The sequence below is a fragment of the Solanum lycopersicum genome, chromosome 1, assembly GCF_036512215.1.
Source record: "Solanum lycopersicum chromosome 1, SLM_r2.1".
Lineage (NCBI taxonomy): Eukaryota > Viridiplantae > Streptophyta > Magnoliopsida > Solanales > Solanaceae > Solanum > Solanum lycopersicum.
This window is the reverse complement of record NC_090800.1, coordinates 89,167,760-89,183,502: the sequence shown is the minus strand read 5'-3', so window position 1 is coordinate 89,183,502 and position 15,743 is coordinate 89,167,760. Positions and strand designations below refer to the sequence as shown.

Here is a 15,743-nt window from a genome sequence, read left to right as displayed (position 1 = left end):
AAGTGTGTTGAGGTAAGTGGACAGCTAGCTACAAATGATCAAATCACGACGAATGGTCTTGTTAATGAATTTGTTGGGGTGTTAGTCATGATTGGCAGAGAGTACTCCCAGAAAGATTCGTATAGTCAATCCTAACTACATTTGAGAATGAAGTGTTGTTTGATGAGTCTATCGTACGTAAAATGTTGTGTGCTGTAGCTAGTATTATCAGTAGGAAGATCAATGTAGGTTCAGAGAATGTTTCGTGGTATTATAACACAATAGATTTAGTCAACTTGCAATACAAGTTTCTTGATTACATGAGATTAAAGTAGAACAAAAGAAAGGTTAGGATTCAGGAACATAAAGTTTCAATCACATTTCCAATCCAGTAGAGCCAATCAGCTTAGTAAGGCCAAAGGTAATGGCCATAGCCATCCATCCACCAATTAAAACTCTGGCACAAGATTTCATCATAGGACTTCTGCCCAAGAAAGCACCCATTCCTCCAAATGCTACCAATGCTAAGCTCACCGCTGCCACGATCACAGCAAGCCTCAACTTATGATTTGCTATGAATGCAGCAGCAAGAATTGGCACAATGGCACCCAATGAGAATGCAATACTCGAGGCTACTGCTGCCTGAAATGGATTTGGCAGCTGTTCATGTTCTCTGTCCTGTCCTCTTGTTGCTTTGTCTCTCTTCATTTGAGCTCGCTCTATGTCTAGTTGAGAGTAGACAGAGACAAACTCTCCTATAGCCATGCTACAAGCACCAGCAAACAACCCTGCAAAGCCAGTAATAATCATGGTTTTAACGTTTTCTTGAACAGCTCCAACCCCCATCATCAAAGATGCAACTGAGACTAAACCATCATTTGCTCCTAACACAGCAGCTCGAAGCCATTGTGCTCTCTGAGAGTAGTCAAAATCCTTTTCAGGTGTTTGATTTTCTTTAGGAATGGTAATTTGGAGATGGTTTTGAGCAGCCATGATGAAAAGTTATAGTAACTTTTAATGAAATGTCAGCGAATGAAGGATTGTTTTCTTTTTTTTGGATTGAATGTTTAATGAAGACTCTGTCTTTGTTATTTATAGAGTTATATAACTTTATTTTTAAGTCTAGAGTTTTAAATAAGTTACTTACCACATAATATTAAACTTTTAAAATGCCTTTATAAACCACTGAAGTGCTAGTGTGCTACTTTTCTTTTTTCTTCTTCTTCTTTGTGTGTGCACTGTGTATGTGTAGTGTATACCTCAAAATGGCCTAATTAAGATGACTTTTTGATCCCTTTGGAGAAGGAGCTTGTGAGGATGTATTGCTGCATAGGAAAAGCACTTTAGTACAATTGAGAGATACTTGTTATTTGTTGATATATATTTATAAAAATAAAACTAAGTGGAGTGTGCTTTAGGCACTAAGGTTAACAAAAAAATTCATAGAGTATAGTAAGACTTGTGCCATTCCCACAAAGACCACAAGCCCTTCAATTTTTTTATAATAATCCAAAATAAAGATAACTTTCTTTAAAAGCCTTGTACATACCTAATTTGAATGGCCATAAAAGCCTCTAATGAGCACCTTAGTATAACAGATTTCTCATCACAATAACGAACATTAGTTACTTGTGATAAGCTGTTTAGGATTATGGAGCAAATAAGTCTTCTAGTTACAATGCCTATGCAAATACCCCACCCAACAAGAGAAACACACATAATCATCCTATGGATTACTGCATAGGAAAAGCACTTGCAACAATCGAAATTACTTGTTAGTTAGGAGTACCATAAAATAAAACTAAGTGGGGTGTGCCTGTGCCATACACAAGCTCTTCAACCTTTTCTTTTATATAATATCCAAAATAAAGATGAAATTACATCATCTTAACTTTAAAATCCACTAGGGAATGCCAACATTGTCTCTATTTCTTCGCTCTAATAAATAAAAATTTATTATTTTACAGTCGTCTCACAAGTAAAAGATAGAGAATATGTCAAGTTAAAATAAAAATAAGGTGAAGATTCAACTAAAACAAATTTAAAGTATTTCATTGACTGTGTTTTTATTAAGGGAGAAAAAATCCTAAGCTAGATGAAATATAAATAAATAGAAAAAGTTGCGTCATCCCATGGTAAATTGAGTGTTGATGGAGGTTAGGACGTGTGCAAAGATTGTGCAGCATTGCATGGATAATGGAATTTTACTGTAGATAATTGAGGTGATGAAATCGTCCGTTTTGACACAAGAATCGTCCATATCGACATAAGAAACCACAACATTAGTTGGTGAAGAAGCCCTATGCACATTATCAACTGGAGATGGAGCCAGTGGAGTTTGTTTTTGTGGGTGAGGACATCTCGACATGTTTTTCTCTCACAAATGGATAATTACTTACTTGTGCGTTTGACAAGAAACAAATAGGACTTCTGAATCCCAATCCCTTTTAACTTGGAAAATCTACTTCTACCCTAATTCCAATTCTATCTCCCACTTAATTTTATTATCAAAATTACCCCTTAATTTCAGCACAAGAAAGCTGGCTCATCCTCCAACTTTGATTCTGGATGAGCCAACAACCTGCTTTCGAAGCTTCTACACTAAAGCAAACAATTCAATGCTTTTTTTGCCTGTTTTCAACAAGAATACCCTTTCATGTCCATTTGGTTCTGTAACTCACTACTAGTTTGCCACAAGTCTGAAACGTTAGTAATTCAACTTTTTCATACTACAGTATGGTCTACAAATTAGTACAACTGCATCATCTATTTTGTAAAAGTTAACACAATAACAGGAAAGAGGACATAAAATATATGCAACAAAAACAACTCTTGTCTAGTCGCTGAAATTACACTGCACTTGCACCAAAAGATTACTTCTTTGGCTCCAAACCTCTTTCTCATGATAAGATACATCATATACACTCATCACCTTTTGAAGGATAATGGCTTAGTACATTGCGAATGTAATGATTACAACATCTGACCCAACATGGCCAATAGCCTTGTTCATCAGTTCTCGTGATTGTCCATCCTCTTACTGGCAAAGTGGCAATACATTGAATGATCGAAGTTGGTTTTCCAGAAGAAAGCAGGATCCCAATCCTTCGAAGCACTCTTCCATGTCTGATAATATAAATGTATGTGAACAAAATGTGACAAGAACATATTCATAGAGTGTAACAGAGAACTTATGATGCAGCAATGAGAACAATCTATCTATGAACGGGAGTTACAGCCTTTTACTTTATGTAAGGTGCATTCACTCGGATAGCTCACCTTTTGTATGACAGGTCAGCATGGGAAAAGGAACAATGACGTTAGACATTAGGTGTTGGTGCTTTCATGGCTGACATCTTCTAGCTCTTACTTGAACCTAAACAGAACAATCTATAATCATGGCCATGTTAGAATCTACCAGGCCTAGAAGGACTGAACCCACATTTGTGACAAAGTACTAGATCGTTTGTGGGAAGGACGAATGCCTATGAAGATGACATAAAACTAATTTTGGCAAAATCTATATAATCTGAGAAGTCACTGGCACTAGCAAGAGTACTCAATGCTCTAGGTTGTCCACTTTCACCTTACCAACCTCTAGAAACTTCAAATGCAGTCATAGACCTTTTATTTTTTTATCTACAGACAAACTTTTGGATGGTAAAATACAAGCATTTCCTGGCTATTTACTCGGCCACCAGATATCTCTAACACCCTTAACGAAGGTAAAATAGTCAATTTCAAAAAACCAGGCTGAAGAGCGGGTTTGGAAATATAAGCTTAAGCACTCTTCACAGATCAATAATAAAAAATTAACAATTAACGCAAGGTAGTTTCTTCATATTTCATCTAAAATGAGTTTACAAATGCTAAATGAATCACCTACAGATCAAGACAAGAACGTACAAGTTGATCAAAATAAATGATGAGTCCATTTACCTGTATAATTCAAACTACTGCTTGCACAAGCACTAGATCGAATGACAGCAATTTGAAGGCATGCTGCGATCAGGTGTTGGTTGAGGAAAAGTATCCTCATGCACATCCGACCCTGGCTTCCAGCATCTTTTCCTTCTGCTATACTTCAACAAATAGCGGTCCTCAGTAAAAACAACCTTTTCATCGCATGTTTTCCTCTTTAGTTTGTTCCGCTTATATGTAAGTAACTCAGCTTTTGAACAAGCAGAATCAACACAAGAGCCACACTCATTCGTTGTAACACAAGGTGGAGCCTCTGAATCAGTCTGACAAACTTTTTCTTTAAATCTTGTGCGAGAGTACACCAGAAGACATGGCGATGCATCTGAACTAGCCTTGCCAACTTCTTCCTTCAACCTTCTGCGAGAGTAAACTGTAACACGAGGTGAGGTCTCTGAAGTAGTTTGGTCAACTTTTTCTTTCAACCTAGCGCGAGAGTAAACCATAACAGAAGGTGGGGTCTCAGGACTAGTCGGGCCAACTTTTCCCCTATACTTGGTGCGAAAGTACACTTTAAGCCTCTCGCCTGTAGAACTAGGAAGAGTCTGGATTTCAGGACCACCCACATAGCTAGAATTCTTAGGGCCTAAGGTTTTTGATATTCGTGGCGAACTGTTCATGGAACGATGCAATTGAAACGCTAATTGTGCATCATTTACATCCTTACTTACAACCTTACCCTTACTTTTACCTTTCTTAACAACTGATTCCAATGCACTCTTAGCCAAGCCCATGGGATTTTTCGCCACGACAGCCTTCTGCAAGGTGCTATTCTTTGCTTTCAAGCCCACTACAACCTCCTTCCTTAAGCCTTCTAAGTTAGCATGTTTTGCAATTTTTTCAGATGATTTAAAATCACTACTACAATGTTGTATGTTAAGCACATCCTTCTGAATCTTTCTACAATCACCAATTGATTTCTTAAAGAAATTTGGAACCCAACAATCTATACAAACAAAGAGTCCCCCTTCTTCCCTAGAACAAAAAGACCAAGGCGCAGAATTTCCATACCTACTAACACAGTCCTTGTGAACTTGCCTTTTGCAGCTGCGGCATTTGGAACAATCAGTATCATCCGTGTTCTTGAAACAGTAAGGGCAAGTTTGGCCGGAATCGACACACCTGATACAGTTCTTGCAAAGAAGGACTATGCGCCAAAAGCTGTCTAGGGTTAGAAGGCGGTCATCGGGATCGGTGTGATTGATTCGGACACCGCAGCCATGACAGTCTGACAAATTGGGAAGGTCCCTGGTGACCCTTTTAGAAAATTGATCGAACGCAGAGGATGATGATGAGGTTGAATTTGTGGACTGAATTGGAACGCAATTTAGAGGGGTTTTCGAAGAGGTAGCGGTGGCAGGTGGCGGCGGACGCGGCGGTGGATGGCGGAAAGATTGCCCGTTTTCTTGAAGGAGCGGAAGTGTCATGTTCTTCAGTGGATGTTTAGGGTTTTGCGCCATTGTAAACCGTATTTCACATCATTTTCAATGGTGGTGGGGTTCACATAAGCCGGCCGGACGCAGTAATTAATCATATGATGATGTAAGAAAGTCGAAATTTTTTTATTTAATTCCTAATCAAATATTTCCTTAAACCTTCGATCTTCCACTAATTATGCGCTTCAATATAATTATTAAAAACTAGCATTATAATTTATTTTCAAAACTTAATGACTTAATCGAGTTAAGCCTATGCAATTTTAGTATAAATATTTGTGTTAAATTGTTTATGTTGTCCATATGAAATAAATAGTTCAATTCATTTTTTTGAAATATATTGAAATTTTGTTTACCTTATTCGACTCAACGATTAGCTCTTTTGATGGTCCTAATGTATCTATGGCAAAATAAGATTTGAATTTAAAGATTTTTTTATTTAATTAAGGAAAATGTGATATAAAAATACAATTTAAATAGAAAAACTTAAAAATATAATTTGAGAAAGACGGATATAAACTTTACCTTATGAGTATATAATTTGCAACGATTCTGACGAACATTCATAGCAGAATGAGGTGAGGAAAACATATAATTGATTAATTCCTAGTAAAATATTTCTCAAAATACTTCACTCTTAATGTATTCTCAACAACAATGGAGTACAAATTTGAGTGTTCCTTGTTGAATTAATGAGAATGTGTACATATTAAAAATATATATGTTAAACTCTATAAACTAAATTATTAAATATATGATTTATTTAAATTTTTTGTTAAATTAAATTAATTTGTTTTATGTATAACAAATACAATATTTTTAAATAAATGGTTAATAATATACGTCTCAATGCTTTTAAAATGATGGTTTAAAATTGTAAAAGACAAATGATTATCTACAGTAAACTAATAATAAAAGATTCATATCAAAATCTAAAAATTTATGACAAAGGTTTAAAGTTTTTTTTTCAAACAAATTCATTAAAACTTGAGGTGTGAAATACACTAACAATATACACATTAGATTCTCATGAGATGAGATTGATTAGGGTGTCAACCTATTCAAATTTCACAAAGTAGATTAGTTCGAGGATGATAAATATGCCTAAATTTTATGAATAGAACAATAAATAATTTTGTATTTGATTGATTTAGCCCGCTCAGTATAATAGTTTTCATTTTAATCCACTATTTCCCCAGTAAATCTAACATTACTATTATGCATAAAAATATTTATATTTGTCATATTATTTTAATCAAAATGATATTGTACAAATTGATTAAGCGGAAATCATTCTCTACATTTAATTAGCATTTAAAAATATATCAAAAATTGAATCAAGTTAAATACGTTATAAATCATTCATTTTTAACTCATTTGAGTCCAATGTTAGGGCCAATTTTAGCCCAATACATTTATTAACTCAAACCAATACCAACTGAAGTTAAGAGCCTGTTTGACACTCCACTATTTGGGAGCCATTAACACTATTTTGAGGGGGAAAAGATTATCGAAAAGTTAAGTGTTGGCAAATCAGTAAAAGTGCTTTTCAATGAAAACAAAAACATTTTTTCTGCTGTTAGGAAAAGCTAAAAATTTCTATTTTCTTAAAATGCATAATAGAACAATTTTTTTTCTCAAGACTAGATATTCTTTATATATTCGATTAAATTTCATATAAGAATTTATAAAAATAATATAATTTATTTTATGTTTATATATAATTATTTTATATTTTATATATTATTTTACGTATAATATTATAGAATTTGAAAAGAGGTAATAATAATATTTTTACGAGATAAAGAAAAATTAAAGATTTTAGCCTCTCCAAAAAGGTAAATATTCATTAAAATTTTAAACATGTAAATTTAAAAATTTTAAAAATAAAAATTTATGAATACTTTTATTTTTATAATAAACCTAGTTTCCCTCTATAAAATAATTTTCATATTAGAAGTAGATTCTTAGTTGTCTTTTTCTAGAAGGAAATTTTCACATATAGCCACTTAAAAATAATTAATTACTCTCTTTAGCTATTATTTGATAATTACAATTTGTAACTACTTGTTATTTGGAGGAGAGAGGCGAGCGAGACTGGAGAGAGAGGAGAGAGGAGAGAGAGGAGGAAAAGAGTAAGGAGAAAGGTCAATTCTATATGTAGATTGGTTAGATAATTGCATATTATACGTCTATAATTGTATATATGGCAACAGTGATTGGGAGAGGGAGGAGAGAGGCGAGTGAGACTGGGAGAGATAGGAGAGAGGCGAGCGAGATCGAGAGAGGCAAGCGAGAGAGGGAAGAGAGTAGGAGAGGTAAATTATATATGTATATAATTATATATTATTGTATATTATACATATACATTTGTATAAATGGTAAGAGAGATTGGGAGAGGGAGGAGAGAGACAAGCGAGATTGAGAAAGGGAGGATAGAGGTGAGCGAGAGAGGGCAGAAAGTGGGAGAGAGGCGAATTCTATATCTATATTGGCTAAAAAATTATATATTATACATATTTATTTGTATATCCTAGCGAATTATACATATACAAACATGACTAATCATATAAACTCGAAGTCAGCCCACGTAATTAATGTATAATGTTAGTCGCGAGTGGTAATTATAGCAAACTACAGCTATGATGAGTAATTAAATAATATAAGTTTGCTTATCCGCGAAATTTTCCCTTTTTATAATTTGACTCTTAAAAACATTTCTCAAAAAAGATTAGTCAAATACAATTTATTTATAAAAACACTTTTCAAATGAATTAACCAAACAAAAATTATTATTTTTTCAAAAGCACTTTTATAAAAAGTCATTTAAAAAAATTATTCTAAAAATAAGTTATTTTTAACAGTAATGTCAAACACGTTATTAGTTAAAACACATTTATATATTAATCTCTTGTTCTTTCGCACTTATAACTGAGACTCAAAATTTAAAAGCATTGATATATAAAGCTCTCTTTAAAATTCCAAAGTCATTCAACTACTCCTGCTATTCAATAATAGTTGTCCATTATTATTATGACACATCTTTAAAATATTATAAATAGAAGATGTAATTTAATTATATCACTTATTAAATATAATAAATAAAATATTTTTTCCATTTATTTTTATTTGTTATACTGCGTTTTGTAAAAGTCAATTTGACTAATTTTTAAAGTTAAATTAAATAACATTAATTTGATATTTTAAACAAAAAATCTATATATTCAAAAACTATATGAAAAGTACTATAAATTGCAACTTTTTGCATATCAATATGATGAAAAAAATACATCTTAAAATGTTAGTCAAAATTCTTATAATTTGACTCTAAAAATATAAATATGACAAATAATAGTGGACGGAGGGAGTATCTCGAAAAATTTATAGTGAAATGTCTATAATTAATGATAAGGGAAAATTAGGAACTAAGTGTAAAATTAGTCATTGATTTCATAGAGTAGACTAGTATTGTTAGACATTCCAAAATAACATAGTGAACAATTATTATTGGACAGAATAAATGTATGATAGTTACTCTACCATTTAATTTAATAATATTAATAGAAATACTACTCCCTCCGTCCTTGTTTAGTTATCCATTTTAGAAATGACACACATATTAAGAAAACAACAATTATCGCAATGACATTATAATTTTATCCTTATTAATTATGATTTCAAAAATCATGAATTAAAACTTAGAAATTTTTAAAAAGTTTAAACAAGGATATAATAGAAAAATATTGTTCTTTCTTGATTAATTAAAATGGACAAATTATAGAGACAACTAAAATATGGACAAACAAAATTGAAATAAAAGAAAGTAAGATATATCATTAAGTGCGCTTAAAGATAGTAAATCTTAATGCTGACTAAGACATCAACTAATTTCAATTAATTAAAGGGGGGAGTGTGGCATCCACACGAAAACAATACTTTAATTGACAAAGACTAGCATTATGTATTTGAAATTGAGCAAAAGCATACGTAATATTTTGTGTAATAGGAAAAAATATGTTCTCATTTAGATGACTTTTTTAAGAAAATTAAAAAAAAAAAATAACAAAAAAAACCTCACCGAAAAAGATGGGTCGGTGATGATAGAGCATATATGTGAATCGGATAAAAGGAAAAAAAAGGAATAAACAATACAAGAGATATGTATTAGTAAAATAAAACAGAATTGTGATTCTACTATATTGTACATTTCGTTTTGTTGAAGGAAAATATTTGTATGGCGTAAAAATTATGTCCGTTGTCCACCTGTGTTCCTGCTCACGTTAACACAAAAGTAACTTTTTACGATAATAGATATATATTAGATTTTAGTCTTGTTGATATTAATTAAATATTATTAAATTTAATATTGTCATAAATTTTTAAAATATTTAAAAAGATTACTAAGCAATTAAGCTATAGGGTGTGTTTGGTACCTTGAAAGATGCTTTATTTAGCATAAAATGAAAAATATCATCCAAAAAATATTTATTTATAATTTAGATAAATATTATGAAAAAATACTGAAATGGATTGTGGGAGTGGTTAAAGGTTGCGAAGAATACAATTAATGCCGGATATTATCTTTGAAATCTGTTTTCTCTATTTCCACCCGAAAAGACATCTTTTTTATTTTAAATAATTTAATTTTTAGTTAAAAAAAAATCAAAAGATTTGATCAATTAAATATGAAAAAGTTATAAATCAAAATAAAGATTATATGTTTTGAACACAATGTTGTTAAAGAATGATAAAAGTCTCATATTGATGGTTAATGAGATGCGTGAACTTCTTATAAGAATTGAACAATCCTCCTCTCTTTAAGCTAACTTTTAGAGTATGAATTAGGCTTAATACCTAATTTAACAAGCCTAAAATTTTATTAGACATTATTAAACATCTTATCTTCTGTGATGCAGTATATTTCACATTCAAGTCTATTTTGGTCCAAGGTATATAAAATAACACAACTTGTTTGAAAATTTTGAGTGTTCAAAGAAAAGAGTCTGAAAATAATGGTGGAGTAAATCAAAATCTCTATCTATTTATATATCAGTAGTGGAGCATTATCACATTGTATTTACTAGTAACATTTTACTAGTAAGAATGGATTCTGTATGATATTTAATCAGACCCTAATATAAATTTTTAATACTTTGCGAGAGTTAACTAGATGATTTAATAGTAATGTTACTATAGTGATATAGTTAGAATCAACATGATTTAATTAATTTGGCAGAAAATTTTCAGGTGATTGGTGTAGCACAGCACAAATTTGTTAATGCTTTCATATCACATGTCTAATCCTCTCCAAAAGTACCTTTCTTTTGGATCACTTTCATAATGGGCGAATTTTTATTAAAAGATAACAATAAGTGTTGGAACAAAGTTGAAGTTTTGTAAATTGTTTTTTTCTTTTTTAGTTGACCAATATTACAAACTTGGAAAAATTCATCTCAAAAACTAACACAAATTTGCTCCAATTATTACCTAAACAATTAATGCTTAAAACTTTACTTTTTGAAAGAAAAAGAAATTATATCTGAAGGGGCCTTCAGTTTTTTTGATGTTTTTGAAACTTTGGTTAAAATTAAGTCCTAAATTGGCTTAGATTTGATTCTAAATTTTGGCCAATACTTTCATAAATAAAAGTGAACTAAAACTAGAATTAAACACATGTGAATGTTTATCACTCGGCAAATCCAAAATCGAATATATTTATAATTATTATTCTCTTTCCTAATTTATATAGAATTAATGATAGAAAATAAAGAACACTTTTATAATATATATATATATACAAATAAAAGACGACAATAGCATCTTGAAAATCAAATTCCCCCTTATTGCAAGTTCACATTTATTTTTTTGTACATTCGTTAAAGAATATTAATTAAAAAGATAATGTAACTAAATCACCCCCCTTATTCTGATCCTATTTTTATTTCAATTAAAATCCCTCTCATGGAAAATGTAAGGAATATCGAATTTCTTTTTCAGTTATTGCTGATCACAAAGCACCATAAAAAAACAAAGAATATTGTTTTAACCCTTTTCACAACATTTGGCATAGTATATGATAAGTACATTCAAAATGGAAATTTTCATGTGATTAAACAATAAAATACGTACAGCATACAAAAAGGAACGGAAAACCATGAACGAAGAATTTCATACGTTTAAACTTTCTTATATATTTAAGTCGAGTAGATCCAAGTTAAAATATTTTCTATCAAAATAAATAAACCATCATATCACACTATTCGTGAAGCCAGGGTGGAGGTATATGCATGTCACTCAGGATGTCCAATCAGATTCCTTTTATCGAAAAAAATTAATATAGGCAAATAAAATCATACACAAAACCGTTAAATACCAATACATTTTTGACATTCATGATAAACATACCATTGTAGTTTAATAATTTTAGATGTCATGAATGCGTTTCATATATTCTAAATGAATTGATATTTGCGTGTTCAAATCTCATTAATAATATTTTTTTCTCTCTTCATAAAATTCCTGACAAACAAAACAAAAAGTACAAAATAAATTGTAAAAAGATCATTTAGACGAATTCTCAAATCAAAGTTTGCTACGTTGCTTAGTTACATTCCAAACACACATGCATACATTAGTATAGCATTATATTTATACTTATATACTGATAATCTGTACATCCAACTCATCGACAACTGACGATCCATATGATTTATTCGAATTTTAATCCAACACTAGCGCGTTAAACATTAAACTTAGATACCAAATAAAATCCCAAAACTATATATACTGTCAAAATTTATGTGATATTTTTCTTTTATCGAATATTATTTTAACTAATCTTTTAAGTTAAATTAAATTAGAGCAATACAATATTTTAAGATTATAATTTAGATGTTGACAAACTATACAATCTTACAAGCTCTTTTGGTTTCTAAAAATAATTGTCTCAGATCATTTGTCATTTTAGAAGTTCAAGACAAAAGTAATTTCTCACATTTTCCTCTATTTATCCTTGTACATAATAATTTGTTTTGAAGACTACAAACACCTCAATATAGTAAATATTTATTGAAAAAATGTTATATATCTTAAGATATAAAGGAGGGGTAGAACAATTAAATTACTTCATGCGTTCCTGTTTAGTTGACATATTTTTGGTTAGAGTGAAATTATATGAATTTGATTAACGTATTAAGATGTATTTTTCATCATATTAATATGAAAAAAGTTACTATAATTTATAGTACCTTTCACATCATTTTTGAATATCTAAAATCTTATTTTAAAATATTGAATGATCAATGTAAATTTAATTTAGCTTTGAAAATTAATTAAAATCGACTTTAAAAAGACCCAACATGACAACTAAAATGTAACGGAAGCCGAAAGGAGAAACAATTATAGCGTGAAAAGTTAAGTCTAGCATTGAAAAACTAACGTAAGAAAACATTAAATTAAGATAAAATGGTAAAGTCATATAATTTTTTTAACATGAGAGTACTAAAAATATGACATTTAAAAAGAAACGAAGAGAGGGTAATATATTTGAGTAACCATTATAATGTGAATGCATCAGATTCGTTCATTATATAAACACTCCACCGGTAAAAGCCTCTTTTCATGTCTCCACAACTTTATTTCGTGCTATAAATAGGCGTGTGCTCTCCACACTTTTCCATATCTTTGTTTACATTATATATAATTTCTATAACCTTTTTCTTCAATGGCATCCATAACAAATATCCAAGAATTATCCACAAACCAACATGACATAGAAAAACAATCAACCAATATGGAAGTTGAAATAGTAGATTACTCAAAAAGAGCACAATGGCTTAGGGCAGCAGTGTTAGGTGCAAACGATGGATTACTCTCAACATCATCTTTAATGATGGGAATAGGAGCAATTCATCAAGATTCAAAGTCTATGATCGTCACCGGTATGGCGGGGCTAGTAGCCGGAGCATGTAGCATGGCTATAGGTGAATTTGTGTCCGTTTATTCGCAGTATGACATAGAAATGTCACAAATTAAAAGAGAGAATGCAATGGAATTATTTGAAGAAAAAAAGAAAAAGTTGCCTAGTCCTTTAAAAGCTGCAGGTGCATCTGCTTTTGCGTTTGCAATAGGTGCAATTGTACCTTTATTAGGTGCTGCTTTTGTTAAGGATTATCATGTGAGATTAGGAGTTGTGGTTGGTGTTGTGAGTTTAGCACTTTTAGGGTTTGGGGGATTAAGTGCATACTTAGGGAAAGCACCATTGGTTAAGTCTTCATTAAGAGTGTTGATTGGTGGATGGTTGGCTATGGGAATCACTTTTGGATTTACGAAATTAGTTGGTGTTACTGGACTCTATGCTTAATTAAAAACTATATACGTTAAAATAAATTAAAGGTCATGTCCCAGTATAACTAGATGTTTCTTCTTTTTATTTTCCCCTTGTTATAATTATTATGTATGTTGAGTGAGGATTTTTAGTCAATTTGATGATGTAATGAAAGAATCCGTTTGTTGTGCTTTTTTAAAAAATTATGCCAAATTCTTCCTTTATTTACTTTAATGTTTATATATATATATATATATATATATATATAGGAGGTGGTAGTGGATACTCGATTATTCCAAATTTTTTTTAAAAAAAATAAAATTAAAGGTATCACAAAATTATATATATATACTTATAAACGGTAATACTCATAATTTCTGTTTGTTACTTATATTATACGTAGAAAAAAGATAATTTCTGGCATAGACTATAGATTTGCATATATTGAATTCATGAATTATTGGAAGGAAAGGAAACAATGGCTACGTGACTCAAACAAATAATTGGCTCCTTATAAGCAAAAATGATGTTAGTTCGGTACGTCTCAAATAAATTTGTGTTAAATTTTAAAAAAAAAATTTCACAGTTTTATAATTAATACTTAATCATTTTCTTATATACAATTATCTTATAATATACCAAATATAAATGATTTTGAAAATATTTTAACAAGCGTTATCATAAATTAATACTTAATAATTTTCTTATATACAATTATCTTCCATTTTTTCCTTTTCACGTGTGGATGATAGACAATTACTATTACTAATGAATGAAAATAAGATAAATCTTAAATCTTTCTAGTGATCTATTCAAATTATATATTATTAAAAAATGTAAAATAAGTTGCACATATAACTTAAATAAAAATTTATATTCCTCTTATAAATAATTTGTGATAATAAAGAAATATGTGAATGATAGCAAAATATAATTATTTATGGCTGTTAAATATAAATTAATTAACTTTTATTATGTTAACAACTTTAAAGGGTATTTCATACATTTTGATTTAAAAAGTTGTTTATCAGCACTGATTTGCCAAACACATCAACAACTTTTTTTTTAACTTCAACACTTTTATCCAAACGCATAACTGCTTATTTTAAAAATAGGTTTCAGCACTTTCAAAAATACTTTTTTAAAGCTGCTTTTATTAAGTCCATCCAAATGGACCCTAAATCCAGCCAATCCGATGCCGCATCACTTCGTCTCATTGCCATCCCCGTAAATGGACGAGTTGTCGATTATCAATAAACCTCTATATATTTTGAAAGAAAAGAGAAGATTTTGGACTTGGGCTATGATCACAATTTTTATAGACTGGGCTTGGACATAGTAATCATATCCATATATGCTACACACTTTTATTTTTGTAATTTCATCTATGCCACATACTTCAATTGAAGTTGGTGTAGTAAAATTTTAATGTATCATAACTAGAAATATAAGTGTTCACTGTGAATTAGTGAATTTTAAATGTAAAAATATATATTAGTTATTTTTAAAATGACAATTATTTAAAATAATTTGATTTTATAAAACTAAATTATTTTAAATTGTCTGAAATTGAAAAAGTTTAACAATTAATCAATATTGTAGAGGATCAAAATCGAGTGTCACTAATATCTTTTATGAAAAAGAAACAAATAGAATATTGTAGCTATAAAACAACTCAAATATAACTCGAGAAATATATGTACCGGTGTAGATGAATTCTTGAAAGTATTAACAATGATTTTCATGATCTTTCTTTCTTATTTAACTTATTTATCGGGAGATGTGATCGAAAATATTTGTCGAACATATAATAAAATCAAAATTTGCATCGTTATGTAATTTTATTAGAAATAAAAATTTTCTTCATCGCGAATTGATGAAAAATTTATACTATAAAACATGATTCAAACACTTCAGTGAGAGTTTCCTAATTTTTTCCATATGAAACATTGTTGAACACCCAATTTGGCTACACGGTTTAATTAGTTTTAAGCCTTTTCAACTTGAAACAATTTAATATAATT

General features: G+C 30.2%; 3 protein-coding genes across 3 annotated transcripts; 1 reads left to right on the top strand and 2 right to left on the bottom strand.

The window, feature by feature from the left end:
- Positions 1-229: 229 nt before the first annotated feature.
- On the bottom strand, positions 230-1,304 carry LOC101245892 (vacuolar iron transporter). Its single transcript, XM_004230591.5, has one exon. The coding sequence runs from the start codon at positions 970-972 to the stop codon at positions 355-357; it is 618 nt and encodes a 205-aa protein (XP_004230639.1). The 5' UTR covers positions 973-1,304; the 3' UTR covers positions 230-354.
- A 1,382-nt stretch (positions 1,305-2,686) lies between these two features.
- On the bottom strand, positions 2,687-5,551 carry LOC101262666 (uncharacterized). The gene is made up of 2 exons (XM_004230562.5): positions 3,919-5,551; positions 2,687-3,105 (listed from the first exon to the last, which is right to left on the bottom strand). Exon 1 carries the CDS (start codon positions 5,415-5,417, stop codon positions 3,951-3,953), a length of 1,467 nt encoding a protein of 488 aa, XP_004230610.1. The 5' UTR covers positions 5,418-5,551; the 3' UTR covers positions 2,687-3,105; positions 3,919-3,950.
- Positions 5,552-13,033: 7,482 nt separating this feature from the next.
- On the top strand, positions 13,034-13,804 carry LOC101246768 (vacuolar iron transporter). Its single transcript, XM_004230594.5, has one exon. It carries the CDS (start codon positions 13,117-13,119, stop codon positions 13,753-13,755), a length of 639 nt encoding a protein of 212 aa, XP_004230642.1. The 5' UTR covers positions 13,034-13,116; the 3' UTR covers positions 13,756-13,804.
- Positions 13,805-15,743: the final 1,939 nt, after the last annotated feature.

Bases quoted from the DNA above. Each gene is read 5' to 3' on its own strand.
- LOC101245892 (XM_004230591.5), bottom strand. From the start codon at position 972: ATGGCTGCTCAAAACCATCTCCAAATTACCATTCCTAAAGAAAATCAA.
- LOC101262666 (XM_004230562.5), bottom strand. From the start codon at position 5,417: ATGGCGCAAAACCCTAAACATCCACTGAAGAACATGACACTTCCGCTC.
- LOC101246768 (XM_004230594.5), top strand. From the start codon at position 13,117: ATGGCATCCATAACAAATATCCAAGAATTATCCACAAACCAACATGAC.